The 12,805-nt window shown below is 47.3% G+C and overlaps 1 protein-coding gene across 3 annotated transcripts in view; it reads right to left on the reverse strand.

Annotated features, from left to right (window-relative positions):
* Window positions 1-2,801: 2,801 nt before the first annotated feature.
* The window catches only part of LOC140471165 (calcitonin gene-related peptide type 1 receptor-like), a 264,420-nt gene continuing 254,416 nt past the window's right edge, over window positions 2,802-12,805 (reverse strand). For all 3 annotated transcript variants that reach the window (XM_072567045.1, XM_072567046.1, XM_072567047.1), the window contains 5 exons: window positions 10,337-10,397; window positions 8,441-8,507; window positions 6,942-7,160; window positions 5,741-5,782; window positions 2,802-3,931 (listed from right to left, as the gene is read on the reverse strand). In XM_072567045.1, coding sequence (XP_072423146.1) covers window positions 3,725-3,931; window positions 5,741-5,782; window positions 6,942-7,160; window positions 8,441-8,507; window positions 10,337-10,397 — 596 coding nt within the window. In that variant the 3' untranslated portion in view covers window positions 2,802-3,724. The remainder of the gene's footprint in view (window positions 3,932-5,740; window positions 5,783-6,941; window positions 7,161-8,440; window positions 8,508-10,336; window positions 10,398-12,805) is intronic.

Genomic DNA, 12,805 nt, shown 5'->3' on the forward strand with positions numbered 1-12,805 from the left:
CTCTGCTGCACTGTAGGGGTCCTCGGATTATCTATTTCCCTGTTCATCATTATTGATTCTCCAGTCACATCCTCTGAGGGTCCTGCACTTATACTTTAGCTTTCTCTTTCTCCAAAAGCTCTTGCTGTTGGTTTTTATATTTCTGGTTATTTATTTTCATAATAAATGTTCTTCCATTTTACTCGCTTTTTATTCCTCTGTTGTTGGGTTCTGAAAACAACCTCAATCCTCTGGCGTATTCACTGCATTGCACACTTTAATCTTTGATAGGATCCGTTCCTTGATCACCTTCGTCCACCACAGGTTCCTTCCTTCTTGTTGAGTCAATCAGGATAGATTTTTGCTGAGTCTTATAAACTGTTGAAAGATCTGCTTGAACACTCCCTGAGAAATTCCTGTCCAGGAAGCTTTTCTCCTGAAGCAGGGTAGATAGGTCCTGGGAATCCTGAAAAATTAAGGAGTGGGGAGAATGAGCATATGGATGAGTGCTCATGGTAGGTCAGGGAAGAAGGTGCCCAGTCTGGTGGGAGTTGGGGTGGGGGGGTGAGAGGGGAGGGTGAGCCAGGGGCTCAGTTTAATAGTCACTTGGGAGTTCAAGCAGGTTTTTAATCCTCTAACTTTTCCTGGGTAACTAATAGGTGAGTTGGAACCCAGTGAATATCCAACTCGAACACCTGCTAATTGCTCAATGGAAGGTTTCCTGGTTTGGACAATTCCTGTGGAGTCAGCTGCGTCAACAATTCCACATGGTCCCTACGCACGACTCTCTGCTAATGTCACAACAACTGGGCCATTGGCACTTCTGGACCCCAAGATGACTCAGACTTGGTAAAATGTCCAAGTTGACAGATGACACAAAACTCAGAGATGTATAAAACATTGAAGAGGATAGGAGCAGTCTTCAGGAGAAAAGGCGGAGAGGGAGACATTCTGGTGAGAGAATGCAAGGCACTCAAAAACAAAAGAAGAATGTAGCTTCTTTTCCAACCTCTCCTTGGGACATGGTACAGAGCTGCACCATATTCGCCCAGAGATGGAGGCTGGGAATTGAACCTCTCTTTTCATTTTGTCCCCATTGGACTGTTGCCTGTCTTGCTGGCTATCCTTCAAAATTAAATGTGAGAAATCATTGGGCTCTTCGGCCTTGGAGTGCTACACAGCAGAGTTTTCCCAAAGCCTTTGCACAGAGTTCCCAGCTGAAGTGCAGGGAGAGCACACAGTGCTGAACCCTGACTGATTTTCAGAGCTATCATACTTTCAACCAGCAGTATTCCGTGGTTTATTGCAGATTCACAAACAGACCAACATTAAGCTGAAAGATTCAGAAATGGTTAACAGTAAGCATTCACATGTGAAGACTCCAGATCAAGTAACGTGTGATTAATATTGTAAGTATAAAGTCCGAATCAGAAACTGGGAAGTGGAGACTGAATGATACTTATCACTCGGTTCCCCTATTTACAGAGTCAAGAGTGGTGCTGGAAAAGCACAGCCGGTCAGGCTGTATCCAAGGAGCAGGAGAATCGATGCCCTTTATCAGGAAAGAGGGAGTGGCCCAAGGAAGGATCCTTGAAGAGGGAGGCACCGCCCTCCTGACCTGTCCATCACCTTTCCCATCTATCTGCTTCACCCTCCTCTCCGATTTATCACCTTCTCCCCCACCTTCATCACCCTATCGCATTCCCAGCTGCCTTCGCCCCAGCCCCAACCCCCTCCCATTGATCTCTCAACCTCCTTGGGCCACCCCCTTATTCCTGATGAAAGGTTTATGCTCCAAATGTCGATTCTGCTGCCCCTCGGATGCTGCCTGACCTGCTGTGCTTTTCCAGCACCACACACTCAACCCTGATCACCAGCATCTGCAGTGCTCACTTTCTCCCCTGTTCACAGACCCAGACTTCACATTGTCTGATTTCTAGCCCCTGAAAGCTGGGGGTGGGGGGGAGGGGGGGTGGGGGGAGAAAAATCTCTGGACTATAATGAAGGATTTTCCAAGGTGGAGACATAAGCAAGCCCTTCATGTCTGACTGTGTTTCCCAGATTTTGTTTGAATTCATTCGGGGATGACTGGCTGGATCAGCATTTATTGCCCATCTCTCCTTGCCCTTGAGAAGGTGGTGGTGAACTGCCTTTGGTCCATGTGCTGGAGGTAAACCCACAATGCCACAAGGGAGGAAATTCCAGGATTTTGACCCAGTGACACTGAAGGAACTGTAACATACCTCCCAGTCTTGATGGTGAGTGGAACTTGCAGATGCTGGTGTTTCCTAGTCTTTGTCCTTCCAGGGGTTGTGGGTTTGGGAGGTGCTGTCTACAGCGATTGTGAAAAGGTCCAGCAGGTGGATCTAATAGAATAGGAGTTGCCCGATTGGGGCTGTTAACCATGCCCAATCAGGGAGCCCTGGCTGACAGTTATAAACAGGAGTGTCACTACTGTGCAGGGGGGAAAACAATAATAAAAAAAGAAAATGAACGTGTACCATGCACGTGTAAATAAAGTGATGGTAATAGGTTACAGGCATCTGTGGAGTTATTTCGCTGTCTAAAGATCCTGGGCAAGTTATTGTTGAGCTATGTATATAATTCAACAGAGGTCATTCCCTGAGAGAACGGGCAGAAAACATCAGGTATAGTATTCCTGCCTCAGTAGAAGGTAATGAGCAGAAATCCCTAGATTCTCAAAGGTGGAGAGAGGCCTGAGTAAGGCCTCAATTCAGTTGGTACGAGCCAGCTGGCCCACGTATTCCTGGGAGTCATGCATCAAATGATGTATTATGGTTTACTCGAGACTACTGAATGGAAATGATTCACAGCAAGATGTAAGCTTATATTTTTCAACCAAAGAACACTGATTGAAGCTCTAAAGTGCATTATGAAGCATGCTGAGATGTCCTGAAGCTATGCAAGGGTCAACTGAAATGCATAAACTGGCTCTCGTACTAATTTTACAGAAAGACAGGTAATCATAGAATCCCCACAATGTGGAAGCAGCCATTCCGCCCATTGAATCCACACCGACCCTGTGAAGAGCATCCCAACCAGGTCCATGCTCCTCCCCAACATCCCCCCCTATAACCCTGCATTCCCCATGTCTAATTTACTTAGCCTGTACATCCCTGGAAACTATGGGGCCATTTAGTATGGTCAATCCACCCTAACCTGTGGGAGGAAACTGGACCACCCAGAGGGAACCCACGCAGACACGGGTAGAACATGCAAACTCCACACAGACAGTTGCCCGAGGTTGGGATTGGACCTGAGTCCCGGGTGCTGTGAGGCAGCAGTGCTCACCACTGAGCCACCATGCTGCCCCAAAACTGGTTTTGTCACAAGTTCCCCAAGGTGTCATCGTGTGTCCAGCAGTGCCTCATGCTATGTTAAAGGCAGTGTCAGAATACTTCTATAACTTCGGAATTTTCAGAACAGTAATTCCAATCTTAAGGCCTTTCTTCCTGGACCATTTTTTCATGCCTGGCTTTTTGAACAGTTCAGAAAATCTCCCAAGTAGCATAACAAATGAGTCACTGGGTTACAGAAACATCAACATATACATCAATTTGATACATAACAAGAATTAAACCTCCAACAATTCCTTGTAATTAGACCACCAAAAGATTCCGAAGCCATAGGGTCATGCTGTATAAAAAGGAAAGCCATTTTTCTCTCTCTACTGCGAAGATATTAAAGAAAGCCTGAAAGATCTGGTGGCGGTCTTGATTTTCGTTCACATGTGGATGCCTGGCACTTTCACTGCAACAGTCTTAGGGCAGCTTTTGCTGTTGAGGTGGTTGCTATTCGTGGGTTGTGTGAGCATATATCTTGCAATCTCTGTCACAGACGTTGCATTGGAGTGTGAGATATCTGTGCTTGTTAATTGGTGGCTGCATTGGACCTTGTACTGTGACCACTGCCTTTTAAACGCACTTTGCACCTAAAGGAAAAAGGCCCTGTTAGTCCAAACATATCTCAGTGACCAGAATGTCAACAAGCTTCCACTATTTGTGAGAGCAATATTGAGCAAATTGTTCTTGCCTCACACTGCACATTAGGCAGAAAGGAGGGAAACTCTACTGCATTGGCCAGTTTTTTTTCAAGACCTCTCCGGGCTGGAATTTTCTCAGAGAACTGCTCCAAGTCAGCATGTACAATGATGGACACAAGAGTCTGCTTCAGAGGCCCACTAGCACCCAGAGTTTCCTCTCTCTACCCCAGCAGAGAAGGCTGGTGACCACTCCCCTCTGCATGACTGGAAACTGGGCTGGGGAGATGGGGTATCCACTGACCATCCACTGACCAGTCAATCTTACAGAGTAGCAGCATGGAGGGGAGGCTTCACTAAAGCCATTATTGCCTTTTATAGATAGTATGGCTATTGTCGGAATCTTGACAACTTTGAAAGGTTCTTCCACAGCTGCACGTTGAGAGAAGATTCAGCAGATTGCTGGCTGGGACCTCTGATGGGACAACTTCTGATGGGAGGCTGGAGTTTGGCAGAGCAAGAGGTGATCACCTCAAGATTCTGAAGGGGCTTTTTGGGGAGGATACTGAGAAGTTATGTCCCCTGGTTGCGGAACCTGGAACATGGGAAAAGGGATTGATCGTTTCAGACTGAGATGTGGAGAAATGTCTTCACTCAGAGAGGGTTGTGAATCTTTGGGATTCTCTGCCCCAGAAGGTGTGGATGCTCAATTATTGAATCGATTCAAGGCTGGCACAGACAGGTGTTTGGTCTCATCGAATCGACAGAGAGAGGGTGGAAACGTGGCGTGGAGAATGAAGATCAGCCATGATCATATTGCCTGGCAGGGATGTACCAAGTCCTCTGTTCCTCCTATTTCTGATATTTTGTAATAACTACTATAGTTGAATCAGCTAAAGCTTTCTTGAAGGTAGAGACCCTGCCGAAGCCCTGTAACAGTTGGGTAGTCGCAGAGCAGAAAACAAAGCAAGGTGTGAGTGGGTACATCAGATGCTGGAGATGAGAGTCAAGATTAGAGTGGTGCTGGAAAAGCACAGCAGATCAGGCAGCATCCAAGGAGCAGGAAAATCGACGTTTCGGGCAAAAGCCATTTCCTGATGAAGGGTTTTTGCCCGAAGCGTCGATTTTCCGGCTCCTCGGATGCTGTGCTTTTCCAGCACCACTCGAATGAAAACAAAGCTAGTTCATCCCAAGGTTATGATTCCTGAGCAACAAGCTCTTTTGCAGCCAGTGTGTCCAGTGTTGCACACAGCAGATTGGGAAGTTAGTGAGCAATCCCCAATCATTTATAATTCATAGGCTCAAGTTCCCACTGACATCCTGGTCCCCCAAAACTAGAGACGGTGGTATAGTGGCCTAGAGGGCCAGGCTAATGCCCTGGGGACATGGGTTCATGGCATCTAGAATTTACATTCGTTGACTAAATTGAAATATAAAGTTGGCCTCACCATCGTCAATTGCCGTAAAAACCCATCTTGTGCACAAATGTCCTTTAGGGAAGGAAATTTGCTGTCCTTATCTGGCCTGACCTACATGTGACTCCAATATGTTCGATTCTTAACTGTCTTCTGAAATGGCCAAGCAAGCCCCTCAGGTCAAAGGCAACACGGGATGGGCAACAAATGCCGGCCTTCCCCACGATGCCAGCATCCCAACGAAAGAATAAATTAAAACCATCCCAGATGAGCAATCTTGGCAGCAGAAACATTGTACTAGGAACAGGAGTTCGACTTGAATGGGCATTGTGGAGGTCAAACTCACCTCTCCATTATAAAAGCAGAATATCGTTGTCACTGGTATCGCCTGTGAAAGAAAGCAGATTTATTTGTCACTTCGCTGCATTTGAGAGTTCCCTATCCAGTCAAGCCCGGTCAATCGCCCAGCTCTGGGAGATCAAGTCTGTCAGGTATTTCAGTTCCGAAGCAGCTAACCCTCTGCAATTTGGAATGGGGTGGACTGTTCAAATGGGAAGAATCAGTTGTGCGTGAATTAGTCACACTGGAACAGGAACAAACTTCTCAAGTGGTTTAGGGGATCTATAGGAACATGAGAGTCAGTAAATCATCGATATGACAAGGACCATAGTCCATCAAATTGACCTTGGAACATGCTGATATTTGCGTGATCCATCACCTGGCTCTCTCTCCTTGCGGATTCGTTCCTCACCCACAAGCTGGTAACAGTGACCAATTGGACTGTGGAGCGCTGCATGTGAGGAAGTCCCAGGAACAACCTGGATCCTATCTCGCGAATGGGGATACATCGATGGAAGGATGGTGGTTTGGGAGTGTGGCTCTACTGTGCCATCATGACATAGTGTTACCAATATACAGGTTTGCAGTACAAAACAGATCATGGCCGATAGACTGGAAACAAACAGAGCTGAGATATCACCAGATCATCTGCTGGACAGAACCAGATGGATAGGCAGATTACAGTTGTTTTTAAAGCTCAGAATCTGTGGTACGGTATCCCCATTTAGGCTCCAAAATTAAATTCAAGGATGCCAACTGTTTTATCTGAGTTGCAATGTTAAACAAAATCAAACCACTTCTCTGCTTTTTCCAGAGTGTTGCCCTCATGAGACATCCTTCAGCATCTCAGCCAAGTGACAAGCAGGAGTCATTGCACCGTGGTCAGGAGCAGCACCCCAAGGCTGAGTTTGCACCAATACCAAATCTAAGCCTGTTTCAGATGAGAGCAGCTCAGTCCCCGAACAGAGCCTGGGATCTTCCTCAGTCCCCTCCGTGTCGGGGAGCTGGTGATGCACACTAGTGATACTTTGCCCTATACATGCCCCAGCTGTATGCCCATTGCTCACGATTCAGGTGGTTTGTGAGCGGGTTTGGATTGGTTTTATAGCCGACAGCATGTCAATAGGGCTCAAACCCTCAACCCTAACAGGAAGCTGGGCACTGGTCCTGGTCCTGGTGGTCCACCAGAATCCATGAGGATACTTTACCTGGTAATGTAGACAGATGTGCATCACATGTTCATAAATCTCTCCGGTAATGTGCCCCTTGGGCTTTGCTGGAACCAGCACATACTGAATGCCAAGCAATGGCACCAGAATCAATGTGGCTCGTACCACCTTCATGTAGGCTTTCGACTGTGCCTGGTGGGTAACCCTCAGCTTTGTGATAAGAACTCGAACAATGTTGAGTAGAAAAAACAGGTTGACCTGGGAGACAGGGCAAACAGAGAGTTATGAGAGGTAAACAATGGCATCCAAATCAATCAATCCTCAGTCCAGCCCTCAGTGGTTCACAGACACAGGGCTGCTTGAAGGGCTTTTGCCTGAAACGCTGACTCTCCTGCTCCTCAGATACTGTTGTGCTTTGCCAGTGCCACCCTCCTGAGTTCACAGTCACAGCTCAGTCCCGGCCCTCCCAGGCACTCACATGCATGGAACGATTTCATGGGGACCAACTGGAACTTTGCTGAGGGTAAATCGGCACTGATTGACAATCTGACTGCAAAACGATACTGGCTCCTTATACAGCTCCTAGGAGTGGGGACCCTGACCGTTTTCACGCTCCCCATCCCAAGGACACTGAAGCCAGTGGGGTCATCACGAGCCCCCAGCCCTGGGAGAACTTGGAAATTCCTGATGGCTGTAGTGTGGTGAGCTGAGCAAGTGTACTCTCGGCTCAGAGAATCATAGAATCATTCAGCACAGAAGAAGTCTTTCGGCCCATTGAGTCTGTACTGCCAAAAATACACTACTACCTACACTGGTTCCATTTTCATGTACTAGGCCCATAGCCTTGAATGTTATGACATTTCAAGGGCTCATCCAAGATTAGGAGGTTTCTCACCTCAACTACCATCCCAGGCAGTGCATTCCAGTCCCCCACCACCCTCAGTGAAAAAAACATTTCGTTAAATCCCGTCTACAACTCCTGCCTTTCACTTTAAAATTATGCCCCTTGTTATCAACCCTTCGACTAAGGGGCATAGCTGCTTTCTATTCACCCTGTCCATGTCCCTCATAACCTTATACACCTCTATCAGGTCCCCCCCGTTAACCTTCACTGCTCCATGGAAAATAACCTGAGCCTATCCAGCCTCTCTTCTCAGATGCAATGCTCCATCCTTGCTGTGTCCTTCCAGCTTGTCTACCTTGGAATCAGGCACCTCTAGTTTTTGTTTGTCTCCCTCGTCTCCCACAGCAGCTTGAGATACAACCCATCAAAACCTTCAATACCTCCTTGCTTCATATATCAATCTGCTAAAGAACTTCACAGTCCATTGTTTGAATTCATTTCTCCTCAGTGAAGTCAGATGTCAAGTCCTTGTTTAACACTCTCCCAGTGTCCTCTGGCTACACACACAGATTGCTGCTTTGGTCCCTCCTTTTTCTGTTGGTTATTCTCTTCCCCTCGTGCAGATTTTCCCAAATCTTGCCCTCATCTTAAATTGGTTCATGCTGAGTTTAAAAAAATGGAATAAGATACATACCAATAAGGCTGTACATATTGGACCATGAATGATGTACAGGAGATGTGTCCCTGAACTGATCCAGCAACTGGAGAAAACAGAAGAGCAGATTCAGTTGCTGAAATGAACCCAATCAATTCCCAACAGTTTGTTGATACATCCATGCAGGGCTGTTGCACTATTGAACTGACCCCAGGAAACATCACCCTCTATCTTGTCGAGACTATTGTCCCCAGTTTACTTGATGAGATGTGATTGGTTTCACAGTGGATTGTGTCCCTGTCTGAGCTAGAGCTCCCCAGTCACCCTGGAGAAAGTGGTTGTGAACTGCTTTCTTGAACTGTTGCAGTCCACGCTTGAGCATTCGTTCATGTTGGTGACGAAAGAGCACACAGATTGTGTTAACCATCAGGCAGTGAACCGCTTCTGACTCAAAATATTAACTCTGTCTCTTTCTCCACAGATGCTGCTGAGTTTGTCCAGCAAATTCTGTGTTTGTTTTGCAGCATCTCCAGTATTTTGTTTTGACCAAATTAGTGAGCAGTGACAGGAGCGACTGACCGCAGCATCGTTTTCTGTGCCCCCAGCCTGACCTCACATCATGTGATTTTTACTGGAAAAGCTGGAAGCTCAAAGTGAGCTAGACAAAAGCCCAGGGCTCGATACTAAAGGGGAAGTTGGGAAATGGCAATGTTACTGAATGTGTAAATCAGAGATCCAGGCTAAACCTTTGGGGAAATGAGTTCAAATCCCAGCACAGCACCTGATGGAAATTAAATTCAATTAATAAACCATCATGATTTTTCTTTTTAAAAACCTCCTGGTTCCCTAATGCTCTGTTGTCCTTACCTGATCTGGCCTTGAAATAACTCCAAACCCACTGCAATGGCATTGACTCATAACTGCCATCTGAAATGGCTGAAGGGAGAGGCTACAATCTCCTTTTCCAAAGAGGTGGTCACCATTTTTTCAATCTCCAAATCCCATTTGGCCATGACGATATCCTTGAGCTTAGGACTGGTCTATCCATTGGGAGTGTTGGAATTCTAAGGAAGGGGAAGGGGGATCATTCCCAACAGAGTTGGTAAATGGATTGAAATGGGAGTGTTGGAAAACCTGGGCGATGAATAGCAGGGCAGCCAATGGAGGGGCCTACTCCAGCCATTCTCCCACTTCAGGCAGGCCGACACCAGAATGATTGAACTGACCCCTGATCCTGGCTCAACATTGGAAGCTAATTGAGAGGAGAGTCCCCAAGCTCACCACCAAAGAGTTGTGACCAATTGAGTCAAATGCTGCTCTACATCCCCCACTGCTCCATTTTACATTCCTTGAAGATACAGGCCCAGAGCTCCCTTCATTTTGTGGTTCCCTTCTCATCTAGTGGGCGGCACGGTGGCACAGTGGTTAGCACTGCTGCCTCACAGCACTAGAGACCCGGGTTCAATTCCCACCTCAGGCGACTGTCTGTGTGGAGTTTGCACATTCTCCCCGTGTCTGCGTGGGTTTCCTCCGGGTGCTCCGGTTTCCTCCCACAGTCCAAAAGATGTGCAGGTTAGGGTGGATTGGCCGTAGTGTTAGGTTTAGGGGAATGGGTCTGGGTGGGTTGCTCTTCGGAGGGTCAGTGTGGACTTGTTGGGCCGAAGGGCCTGTTTCCACACTGTAAGTAATCTAATCTAATCTCATCAACCTGCTCTCAGTGAATTCCCACGTTCCCGGCCACTCTCCGTCCAGTTTACTCCTTTCCCCCAACCCAATGTTTCACTGCTCTGACCACCCACTTTGGTGGTGAGATGGGGGGGTCGTGATTCGATTCTACCTCGTGTTTTATGGAATTCTCTGACATATTGGATTTTCCTTGGCCTGTAACAAAACTCCTATGCAGAACCCAAGACAAGCAGGTGGAAATATTCTTACTTGTCATTGAAATATTTGCTTCTGGCAGCTGCGTGTATAATGGCTGGAATCAGTGGGAACCCTGAAAGGAAACCAGAGATACAGCATCAATTCCCTCATTCAGCAAGAGTCACATGGCACAATATTCCTCTTTCTATTTCAAGGACCTGGGCAGTGCTGAAGTTCCAGATGACTGGAAAGAGCACTAATCGACAGGAGCTATAAGGTGTGAAGAGATGCAACAACTGGCTCCCGACTTTGCTTGACGGCCTTGAGAAAGACTCAGGAAGACGTTCCTCTTCGTCACCCGCTGATGCCAGGGAGGGCGGAGGTGCCAGACAGAATGAGCAGCCGGAGTGGGATGGAGATCCTGAATATTATCCCCAGCTACGGATCAAGGATGGCTCTTGGCAGCCACGTTTCACAGTGGGACCCTTCCAGCCTTGTGTACGTCAGCCTTCCCCCCCTCCCCTACACCACGTTCACCAGCCCCAATCAAATCAGTCCAGGTTTACCCCAATCCCACTTTCTCCATCCTCTACTGCCAGAAGTCTCACTCCTCCATTCCTCCTATCAGACCTCATTCGTGTCCCCTCACCCTCCCTCCATATCCTGAGATGGCAGTACGCCCCAATTTTTCACGGGCGTGCCACTCCCATTCTGAGGAAGGGTCACTGGACCTGTAACGTTAACCCTGCTTTGTCTTCACAGGTGCTGCCCGATCTGCTGAGCTTTTCCAGCTACTATCTGTTTTTGTTCCACTCCCATTCCGTGTGCCTCTACTGCGCCCATCTCGGTCTTTCCCCCGTATCTGCACCACCCCCAGGCTGTTGTCCCTTGTGAGAGGCTGGAGGGCTGAGTGTTCATGAGATAGTACAGTCCACAGGAGGGCTACAGGGACTGAATAACATTTCTCCAGTACAGGAAGAAGACCTGAACACCAGTAAGCCCTCAGGTCCTACCGATGGGGAGACTATAATCTTTCAGGCATTTGTCTCGAGTGTCAAAACATCACAACTCCAATCACATCTTGATTGCACATTATCAGCATCTCAAAAGGTCCATTGCCTACTATTGCCTTCTCCTTTGCTCTTCCAAGGTCACCACCTGAAGATTATGAGCCACGCCCCAGGAGAGGACAAAGCCTCCTCAGGAGAATTGATACATCCATCACAAGATCTGGTGTTGTAGGCCACAGTGCAGATACCAGCCCACTTGGGTTGGCCCTCTTCACTGGGGAGTTGGGAATGCACTTGGCAGTTCTCACAGTGAGTGGCATGAAAGGGATGAGAAGACTGGCAGGGGCAGCTGCTGCGATGGGAGCTACACGGTGCTGATCAGGGCAGACACATTGGGGCCAACCATGAAAGGTTTGGGAGAGCGGCAGCAGCTGGGCTCTCCATCTACAAGGGAAAGAGAGGACGAGGATTTCAACTCAAAGGCCTGATGGTAGTCATGGTAACCACAGCCACAAACGTTCGCACCATAGAGTTGCACAACACAGAAACAGAACCTTCGGCCCAACTTGTCCAAGACGACCAGATATCCTAAATTAATCTAGTGTCATGAAGGTGTGGGTGGACTGTATCTTTAAGAGAGTTAAAAGCTAGCAAAGACTACCTGACAGCACTAAGTATTCTGAAAAAAAGATACAATGTAACATGTGCTCCAGCTACCAAACTCCAATCCAGTTTGAATTGAGCATATTGACAATCTTAAAAGCCAATGACACAATCCGATGCTTTGGGGCATAAGACTGGGGAAAATTGAACAGTTGGGGGGAGAACTGCCAAGCTACCAGAATGTAAAGACTGTCTGAAAAATAGCTCTCTTAAAGGCAACTTTTTCACACAGAAGTGGTTCATGTATAGAATGAACTGCCAGAAGAAGTGGTGGAGGCTGGTACAATTCCAACATTTAAAAGGCATTGGTACATAAATAGAGTCATGCATCATGAAGCCATCCACACTACCACAGACCCACACAAGCTGTTTACTCACGTGGTCCTCTGTAGATGGCTCAACACCTCTGCCTTACAATCTCCCTTCAAAATAAAACAGGATAAAATAACCTCTTGAAAGCCATAGCATCATCACAGCAGCTCCAGCAATGAGACTGATGCATTTAGGTATCTGCTGTGATAGTATCTCTCCTACATTAATCACTGCAAAATCTGGCTATGTGTTTGGGTCCCATCATTTTTACACTCTTGTCTATCTGAAGGCAGACAGGACCTGCCTATTTCCTTTATCCTGCACCTCAAAGATATTGAAGCAGTCCATGTCTGCATCCAGCAAGCCTTGAACAACATCCAGGCTTGCGTTGGCACATGGCGAGTAGCATTCAGAATTGCAAAATTGTTATGGTGCAGAGGAGGCCATTCCCACCCATCCTGTCTGCACTGGCTCCCGGAATGAGTCACTTAGTTCCATGTTCCCTCCTTCTTCCTGTACGTCTGCACGTTGTTCCTTTACAGATAACAGTCCAACT

Source organism: Chiloscyllium punctatum, chromosome X, assembly GCF_047496795.1.
Source record: "Chiloscyllium punctatum isolate Juve2018m chromosome X, sChiPun1.3, whole genome shotgun sequence".
Classification (NCBI taxonomy): Eukaryota; Metazoa; Chordata; class Chondrichthyes; order Orectolobiformes; family Hemiscylliidae; genus Chiloscyllium; species Chiloscyllium punctatum.